Genomic DNA, 10,311 nt, shown 5'->3' on the forward strand with positions numbered 1-10,311 from the left:
CCCTGCCGAACACGAGATCCAGGGGGCGTGGCTTGATATAGATCTCACACTGGGTTCAGGCACTGACCAAAACACAATGTGTGGACACAGTGTATGTGGTTGTGAGTGCAGAATAACTATTTAGTTTTTTTTTTTTTTTAATGCATGACCACATTGAGCTTTTACAGTCATAGTGTTTGACTTGCATGATTATTATGCACAAAATAATAAATTGTATAATCTGTTGAACAGACCAATGATCTTTACCATGAAGCATTCCAGCAGTGGGCTCAAGAATTCCCCAATGTTAAAATCATAAATGATGGTACAAGAAGAAATGAGGTGAGCATTATGGAATGGAGCAGTTTGTGAATGTGAAATATAAAATGACATTTTTAATTGTCTCTGCAGGACAGACATGGTGCTGTTGCCTGTCTTCAATTGACGGTCAAGTTGTGTGCTGTGGATGACCACTTACTAGTTATCGGAGGGTATAACCAGCATCAGATTAAATAAGGGAAATGTTTTAAATTGCTTTGAAATGAGAAAAAGCTTCTTTTTTTTTTCATTTTCATTCAAAGAGGATTTTAGCCTGAGGAAATTCACAGAGAGGTTCTTTGAAGTGCAGAATAAAGGCAAAGAGAGCAACTTAGTGCTGTCATACCAATGCAAAGAGGAGGGTAAGCAGAACAATGTTTTTCAGCTGAACACATGGTCACTAATTTTTAAAACCATTAAATCATGTCCACCTTCAGAAACATCCAAATACGGGATTGTGGAATTGGATGAGGACCTTCAAGTACAGCGTATGAAGGAAAAACCTCTCTTGAGTGAAACAAGCTCACGTAATGCAGTGTTTTCTTTTGTATTGTATGATACACAATGATATTTCTGTAATATTTGTCCTTATTACTAGAGTCAATATCTTTAATGTGTTGTCCTCGCTTTGCAGTGTCCTTGCTTTTACTTGTTTTCACAAAGCTCACTTCCACTTTTGGACATTTTTCTCAATGAGAAGGTACAGTTTATCTATATTTATTTAGCGGTTATTGATCTTGTTATTTTTTTAATGTAACTCTTCTCCATGCAGAATGCACCCATTAAAGAGCGGGATGCACCAGGGACCTTTCTTTCATGGCTCATATTAAGGTTACTTACGGGCATATAATATACCATTGTGTTTTTTCAATGACGTTCAATTACATTAATAACTCTGTTTATTTTAGGAGGCCTGTGTACGTGCTCAGGATATCTGGTCGATTTGATGTGGGACATCTTCCATCACACATAAAATGCGACAAATACTTCAAGAACCAACTTCAAAATCCATCTGTTTATTTAATTTAGTACAAACATATAATGACATTCAGAATAAAACTGGCTATCAATTTCTGTTTTTTTGTGACTTATTGCCATAAATGGCTTAATTTTACTCATTCCCAATGTCCCAAACCAATCATTTAAGGAGTATATTCATATTAAAAAGAACAGAACCAGAAAGGACAACTGTCAGAATATTAAATTACGTAGCGACAAGCCTTTTGCACTTATCCGAGGCCTTCTCGTGGTTGTCCTCTAACTTGGCGATTCTGGAACCGAACTGCATGGCTCTCTTAGGCAAGAGAGAAGAAAGTCCCAATCCTAACTCAACAGCTGCTAATCTCAGTAATAGCTTTTCTCCAACTCCTCTAGGTAGAGACAAGTCAGCCTTCTCCGACACAGGTAGTCCGTTAAGGAAACTGACTACATCTTCATCCAAGTATGGGAATCTGAGATAAAAGAAATAAATGTATTATGTACAATACTATAGCATTAAATGTTTGGTTTAACCTTAAATATTCTTTAAGCTGCAAAATGTAATTCTTGCCTGGCCTCTTTTCCATGGTCCCCAATGATTCGGTCATCCCTTCCAAGATTTCTTGAGGATATTCGTCCCAGTTCCATAGCCAGTTCTTTGATGAGTCCTTCCAGTCCTGCGTTCTTAAAACGCACCCTGTGTCTGGAGTATCCTGCCAGCTGTTCATCTGCCCCAATGCCAGTCAAAACCACCTGCAAGAGGAGGAAACATTTATACAATGTGACCTAGGATTTACATTAACATCAAGTTTTCATTCAGACGTAATTCAAGTGAAAACAGAAAAATCAAAGTCACCTTTGCTTCTGAAGTGTAGAGTTCTTCAACACCCTCATTTATGACTCCAATTCCCCTGGCGGCAAACCAGACGGCACATCCAAGGCTGTCATCCAGAACAGTGTCCAAAGGGTGCACTAAATGGCAGATGCATTTCTGTCGCATTTCTTTAAGCTCGTCTTGAGTTACGTTAATTTCGATAAAGTTCCACTGGCGATTTGGACTGAGGTGTTTTAGTTCTTGCAGACCAGCTCTACCGGTTATTCTGTCTGGCACATCATAGCAGTTAAAGCTCTGTTGATCTGGTTGCATTTTATCAGCATCACAGACTTTCTTCTTATTTTTCCCTTTCTTTAAAGACTTGAGAGGCACTGTTCTTTCTTGGATTTTGAAAGAAACATTAAGAAGGTCAATGGGGTTGTCTGCAGGGATGTGCCTATCAGCAAGGGCAGCTAATATCATTGAATCAATTCCCCCAGAGAAAAGAATGGCAATATCAGCTTTTGTATGATTCAAGGGGATCGCCAATTCCTCTTGAGCAGGTAGGTACCGTACTCTCTTACGGACTGCCTCACTTAGAACGTCAATGAGCGTGCTAACCATTGCTTTCTTTTTAGAGTTTGTTAGGAATTCTTTCAGATTTTCAACAGAGGTTTGAGAAACATTCTGAACTTGTTCAGTTGTAAGTGATGAAATTGATGTGTTCATTGGACAAATAGGCGAGGTCAGGTAAAGTCCAGAACTATTTATGTTTACAGTGACAGATCTGGGAAGACCTTCGCATTTCAATTCATTTGGCTCTTCGTCACGGTGGAAAACCCATGGATAAAGTTCAAATATAAATGTCCCTAGAGATGAAGAGTCCTTTAGGTCAAACCTGTATACTCCACTAGGTGGTACTTCCTGCCATTGGGACTGAATATTATCTACTGGCAGGGAAGCAACTGATGAAAGTGTGAAAGATGCTCTTTCAGGATCGAATTTCCAAAGCAGACTTCTTCTTCCAAAAAAGTCTCTCCCAAACCAGATACAGTGCTCTACTTTTTGGTAATATATAAAGGCCCAGGGTCCTTTGAGTTGTGATAGTAAAGCTACTATATCTGAGGCGCACTGCGCCATTGACAGGTGATGGAGAACAACTTTGGTGTCATTTTCTCCCAGATCTACTCTTAGACCACCAAATACCTCTCCATTCCAGAGAAGCACGTTTCCATTATCATCTTGAAGAGGCTGAGGTGTCGGGCAACCTCTCATGTGAAGCACATGTGCAGAGAACAGGAGACTGCAGGTTGAGATTGTTTCTGTAACGTCCCGGCTAGAGTTGGGCCCTCTGTGTTTGAGATTTTCATGGACATGCTTATCCAGTGGATCATGTGGTGAGGTCAAACTGACCACACAACAGATCCCACACATGATCTCAAGGCACTATATATCTTGAAATTCTTTTCTCATGTTATCCAGATCCTCTATAAGAGACAAGATGATGGCTGTATTAGGAAGCAGTCTAATGGTACAACTATTATTTATGATTTATATTTGTCATTTATGATTCATTATTTATGAATCTTACTTTTACAAGCGCTAAGAGTCTCTCCTTTATCTGCCAGAAAGAATATATTGCTGTTGGGCTGCTGGGTGTACACTCTCTGTAAAAAATAAGCTTATTAGTACTAGAACATGATATACTAGCAAATCTACATAATCTAAACATATAAATCATTATAATTCTTCAAAAATGAAACTAGGGTAAATGTACCCATTAAGCACACTTTCATTTTTGAGCTCAGATTATAAAAATAAAAAATAATTTATTATCCTACTTGATGTCTTAACCAATTGATGTATTGGCTACTACATACCTCCTGTAATTTGAAGACAATCAGATCACACTGAGATACGGGTCTCCATATGTTCACGCTGTCTGGCGGCCATTTTGAAAGCTGTCTAAAAGCTTTCACCAAAAGAGGAGCCCCATAAATGTGTGTTTTTTAGATGTTTAAGCCTTTATTTTGGGTATGTTTCACTAATTATTGTAAAATTAAGAGATTAATGTTCAAATTAATGTTTTGCATTTTATATAACTGATCAAATTGAATGCCTTGTTGCTTGATTTTAGTTGTTTGTACCTTCAAATAAAACATTTTTCAATTATTCTTTAAAAAGGTTTTTTAAAATAAACAAGAATTTTTTATAAAACATGATGTGAGCTTAATGGGAACAGGGGTGTGCTTAAAGAGTACACAAATGTGCATTTTGCATTTAATGATGTATATCTTAATCAAAATTATTTTGTCATTCAAAATAAAATATTTTTATGTGAGAGATTAATTTTTTTTATTTTAACATAACTTTTTGTACCGAAACCAATATCTTGTGCACTAAAAATGTCTCAATGTAGATTTTGGTGAGCTTAATAGGTACGTTTACCTTAAGTCCTATCCTCTTCATCTAAAAGTATCCATGAAGGTACACTTTGATATGACATGTTATTACATGCAAAATAAAAGCAATATTATCTATAAAAACATGATAATGCTAATTAAATAGCAATAGCTTGTATGTGTACCTACATATATAAAGGTTACATTTTATTTTCTTTATTTTGTACTACTTTTATTACATTAATTGGAAAAATGTCGGAAAGTATTATGAAACAGTGACAAGCATATTCTCCTGCTAACTCTAAAATAATTGGAAATATGAATTTCTAAGATTATTGATTATACTATTACAGGTTACAATTGAAAGTGTTTTTCATAATATATGGCCTTCTATAGAAGCTGTGTAAACGGCAGTTTGTTTTGGTCACCTATAATTGAGTGACAGCATCTGCTACTCCAGATGTAGAATATGACCCATATGACAGAATAATTCATATAACAAGACATACATACCCTGTTTTTCTTCAGATTGCGCAACTCGTCAACAACAATCTTTTGCCCTTTTATCTGTGAATGAATCGTACGTTTGCAATCATTAACTGAACACATAAATGTGCTAAACGTACTGTAATAGTGACCCATTATCATAAAGTTATGATTATGACGTTATACAGGCTATTCATAATATTTTTGATAGGAAACCTTCTGGTTCAGCTCCTCTTTTTGTGCGTGGTCTTCTTCAGCTCCAGGTTCCGTTCGCTGGCTGTTTTTAGAGGACATTTTCTATCAAAACGCTGCGGATGATTTAAGGAAGCATTTCCACATGCAAGCGGCTCGTTCGTCGAACACGAATGACGTATGCGCGAGCGAAGCCCGCGGCGCTTTAAAAGTACGTCACGCAAGTGTTTACAAAATCATCACCCCCACAATAATAGTAATATTTTTTATTTTAATTACTAAATCATATTTAATTATTGATGTTAATGATGTACAATTTAGTTATGTCTGCCTTGTATCTACAACTGTTTTTTATATATATGTCTTAATTTTGTTCATTTAAAGCCTGCTTTGTTTGTAAAATTTTTGATTTTCATTAATAAAAAAAAAAAAGCTACAAGAGACTGGTGCATTTTAACAAAGAAATGTGAATGAGAGACTGGATGGTTTAAAACAGGTAATGTGTCTAGAAATATAGGATGAAAAATGTCAAAAAATAATAGCTCACATAGGTCAAATGCGAAAGGTTTTTGACCACCAAACAGCTGATATCTGTCTGAAACTATTATTATCTAATACTATCCTATCTGATTTCCTACCATACTTGAAGGTGGATAAAAATAATTAATATAATAACTCTTAGTGTACCACATCCACTTATTAAATATCCACTAAATATTTTTGTGGCAATAAAATCTGAAACTGATATTATCTGATACTATCCTTTCTGATATCTTACCTCACTTGAGGGGGGATTTTAAAAAATAAAAAATAACATGATTGCATAACTCTTGCTGTATGCAACATCTTATCCAAAACATATCCAAATATTTGTGTTGCACTGTAACAGAGAGGTTTGCCATAACGTCAAAGCAAATTTTTGCATTTTAACCTTCAAAGGAATAAAATATCGTCAAAACTGACAAGATTTTACTGTCTTATTGAAATATTTTAAATCCATCAAATACAAGTAGGCTAGTATTTAGTGTACAATGGAGCCTTCTGACTTTTTCTCCCTCGACACTAAATAGTCAACAGCCACAATCCTAAATCCTGATCCATGAGTTCATCGCTTGTGCTGACAAAAGGTTTTGTAACACATCCCTGAAAAGTATATATACATGTATTGACAATATAGGTAAATATATAGCATTATACATCCAAACAGATTTGAGAATATTTCACACCCACCAAAACAGCTGATCTAGATTATCTGATACTATCCTATCTGATTTCCTACCATACTTGAGGGAGTATTAAAACAATTAACATGATATCATAACTCTTGGTGTACATGACATACTTAGCCAAATATTTTTGTTTCCCTGTAACTGGAGAGTTTTGCTCAAAACATGTCAAAGCACATTGTTTCCATTTTAACCTTGAGGGGTAATACGTTTAGTCAAAGGTGACTGGCTTTTACTGTCTTACTCTAAAAATGTGTTGAATCCATTGGATTCAAGTAGTATTTAGGGTACAATGAAGCCTTTTGCTTATTTCTCCAGCAACACCCAACATCCACAATCCTAAATGCCGAATCCTGATCCATGAGGTCATTGCTTGTGATAACAAAAGGTTTTGTAACTCTTTTAAAATGAAATGACATTGAGACAAAAGACACTTTGTGCTTCAGTTTTTATCAAGATGTAAAATAAAAAAAAAATCAGTTTCTGTCAAATATGTAGAAGGCCTTTTGGGGAGTAAAAAAACTTGGAACCTTGGGACCACCCTTGTTTGGTAGGACCAGAAAACAAACAAACATAAATACATAATGCCTGATCAAAAACTGTCTGATGCATTGTACAGGCAAACTATATTTTAAGATTTGAGTCATTGCAAGTAGATGTGCACTTAATTATTCAGTTATTAAAAGCAATCACCTACAGTAGAAGTCATTTTAACCTGTTGTCTGTTGCGCTAAACATAGAATCCATTGGTTTTGTTAATCATTCCTATTTTTAATACCAGTTAGATCCCACTCTCCTGTTTCGTAAACTACTAACCTCATTCATGACACCAAAAACCTGCATTTACTGAATTACAGTGTTTGTGTTTGTGGTCCTGCTGATTGTGCATTAGCCCCTGTTCTTCACAGTTCTGTTGAAATGTGTGGTCACTCATGAAAGGCTTAAGTGTTAAATCATACGGACAGTGTTTACTTGTGTGTTTCCACCTCTAATATCACAAACACACTAGTTTGTTTGGGTTCAGTCATGGTCACGGCAGTAAGCAAACTGTGCATACTCATGTATTGATTCTAGACACCTGTGTAAAGTTTGGATCCTTATCAGACGAAAAACTGTCAATATCCAGGGTTACTAAATATGTTGGAAAAATTCCTCTGCTGATTTGTCAGGTCAAGGAAAACCAGTTGAATTGAAATTGCTGCAATTTAATCTAGATGTAGACCACAAATATGTTTTCCACCTTGACGACCATTAAAATAGCCTGAATATTGTTGCTGCGTACTTTGATAACAAAAAGTCAATAGTAGAGTGTCAGATTATTTCATTTTATTGATGTGTGATTAAATGTAGATGTAAATGATATGAGCAAGCAAGGTGTAAAGAGTGATAGAGAACAATACCAAGTCTGTGACCTGAGTAATCTGGTTCCATGTCTCAAATTTCTGTGGATAGGATGGTTCTGTGCAACATGACTCAGCTTTGAGCTTTCTGTGAATCGGATGGTTCCTAATCGTCAGACTTTTTAATCACCAAAACCAGTATTAGATGTTGCTTTGTCATTCCATGCAAATACTGCAGCAAACAAATATGAAAACCACTAACAAAGAGGCATAACGACACAATCCTCTCTGTTTGTTATGTGATTAAATGTGACATATTGTTGCATCATGTTATTACTTAAAAACGCAAAGCATTACTTCACTTTTTTATGAATTATCTTGTCAAAAGAAAAAAAGATACAAACAGATATAAAAAAAAAACATGCTATGAGCTTCTGCACAGCCAATGTTAAATGAAGCCAATGTTAAATAAAGCCAATGTTAAATGAAGCACATCCACTCAGACTATTAATTATAAGAAACGCACTCTTTTGAGCCTCATGGTTATGCAATAATTTGAGTGGGGAAATGAGTGTGAGTGTGTAATAAAGCAACTTTCCTTCAAACCAAAAGCAGAAGGCAAAACCGTGTTCCTGCACATATAGATTTTGAAATAACTGTTGTTGTTTTTTTTCCTACTATTTCACATTATGTTTGTTTCTGTGCTCAAATGCTGTGTGTTAACACTGACACTAAGCACTGACCTGAATAGAATACATCTGAATACTATTGGGAAGAGCCATTCACTGCCAAGCTGTTGGGAAATAGCTGCTGTCATTGATCCAAAGTGCAACTCAGTACAGTGAGAAAGAAAATCTATCCACCATTTAGGCCCTCGAGTCCAACAGAACATGCACCCATCAAAGCATGTCATGGTGACACATGAGATTATCTGATGCTAAGAGTAATGTTGATACTGATGTGGGTTTTTAATGGCATACCAATTGATATGCCATTAACCCTTCAATAAAAAAAGTTACACTTAGGTCCATAGTGGACAAAAATGTCAATGTCAAAAAAAGGGTCATAAAAATGGGAAGCTTGGGAGCAGAGACTTAAGTGTGGTCTCCTTTTGAAGAAGACCCATGGCAGATTATTGTTGAAGTAAAAAACGTTTAAAAAGTGAAATCCTAAATTGTTTTTATACAAGTTTATGAAAATGATTTATGAACAATATTTTGTGTTATTTTATGAATATTTTATATATGAAACATCTTGAACTCTAAACCTGCTAGAAAATCAAAGCCATAAATCTAAACAGGTTGTGCTCCAAATTTGAGGTTGATATCTCAAAAATGAGCTTTCAGTAAAAATTTTGTTTGGACGCAGTACCAAATTTTCCCCATTAGATGCCAGCAAAACTCTGCAGGTGCACACAGTGCTTGGATTTGTGATTTGCAGTAGAGTTTCTCTCTCTCAATTTTTACAAGAACACACACTCAATTTTTTTTATGACACACATACAGACCACACTCTGACATCTATACCAACACACCCACACAATTATAGCTGCATTATTTATCCAATTGGCTCTATAATATGCAGAAGCAGAGAACAGGAATAAAGCGAGTATTTGCTTTATAGACCCTTTATAAACCAAACCTGACAAAATGGCACCATCTGGTAAAAAATAGTAAAAAATGGAATTTTGAAGCCTTGCCAACAGAATGAAAGCCTATTAACAAAAATGGCATATTTTTACAGTTAAACGGCACCGCAATTAAAAATAGCAGTTTTAATGGGTTTCAATGGAGACATTTTTGTCCAAAAGGTCCTGAGTGTGAGTATTTTTTGTACAGAGGGTAAAATTGATTTTTTGAAGGAAATGAGGGTGAAATATTAAAATTCCAATAAAAATAAACACCTGAGCCAAAATGTATGCAGTTGGCATTAACACAGGCACACTTATAACAAAAAACAAAACTGAAATGGACAAAAATGTCCATAAGGTCGCACAAGGGTTAATAACATATATAGGCCTATATAATTTGAAAGACAAAAAAGTTTATTATGTAGTGTAGTGATATGTAGCCTGTGGCTAGTTCTCACACATCAAACAATAGTAATAATACTGCTATTAATGATTACTTAAATATTACCTAAATATTTCTTGCATTAGTACCCATGAAAATACTGAACACGTTTACATTTGATGACAACATGCCCCAATTAATTATAGCCTATTGTTGACCCTTATCTTAATGCTGGTTTGCTTTCAGTTTGTTCACTTAACCAACAGCTATAACATATATCAAGCTTTACATTTTCCTTTGAAGGACAGGATTCACGAAAACATAATTTAAATGGGGATTAAACGAGGTGTTTCAAATCATGTAGAAGGCACTTCAGAGACAAACATTTGTGACAAATAGCCCATAAGGCCTATAACGTAGGTTATAGGCTTTATATTTTAGCTGTATTTTGCCGAATCATGATTTTAACCTTGTAAGACAAGCTCGTGTTATTTAATATGTTGCTGTGTCACGGAAACACTGCTTGTGTCTTTGTTGAGCGCACCAGAGGCGGAGTCTATCATC

At 35.5% G+C, this 10,311-nt stretch overlaps 2 protein-coding genes across 2 annotated transcripts; both read right to left on the bottom strand.

The window, feature by feature from the left end:
- Nucleotides 1–1,297: 1,297 nt before the first annotated feature.
- Nucleotides 1,298–3,576, bottom strand: LOC306875870 (asparagine synthetase domain-containing protein 1-like). Its single transcript, XM_079426621.1, has 3 exons — nt 2,132–3,576; nt 1,847–2,028; nt 1,298–1,748 (listed from the first exon to the last, which is right to left on the bottom strand). Exons 1-3 carry the CDS (start codon nt 3,521–3,523, stop codon nt 1,502–1,504), a joined length of 1,821 nt encoding a protein of 606 aa, XP_079282747.1. The 5' UTR covers nt 3,524–3,576; the 3' UTR covers nt 1,298–1,501.
- Nucleotides 2,132–5,349, bottom strand: LOC306875871 (ASNSD1 upstream open reading frame protein-like). The gene is made up of 4 exons (XM_079426622.1): nt 5,194–5,349; nt 5,005–5,058; nt 3,681–3,756; nt 2,132–3,576 (listed from the first exon to the last, which is right to left on the bottom strand). The coding sequence occupies exons 1-4, from the start codon at nt 5,269–5,271 to the stop codon at nt 3,536–3,538; spliced, it is 249 nt and encodes an 82-aa protein (XP_079282748.1). The 5' UTR covers nt 5,272–5,349; the 3' UTR covers nt 2,132–3,535.
- Between the last annotated feature and the right edge of the window lie 4,962 nt (nt 5,350–10,311).

Source organism: Barbus barbus (genome assembly GCF_936440315.1).
Source record: "Barbus barbus genome assembly, chromosome: 10".
Taxonomy (NCBI): domain Eukaryota; kingdom Metazoa; phylum Chordata; class Actinopteri; order Cypriniformes; family Cyprinidae; genus Barbus; species Barbus barbus.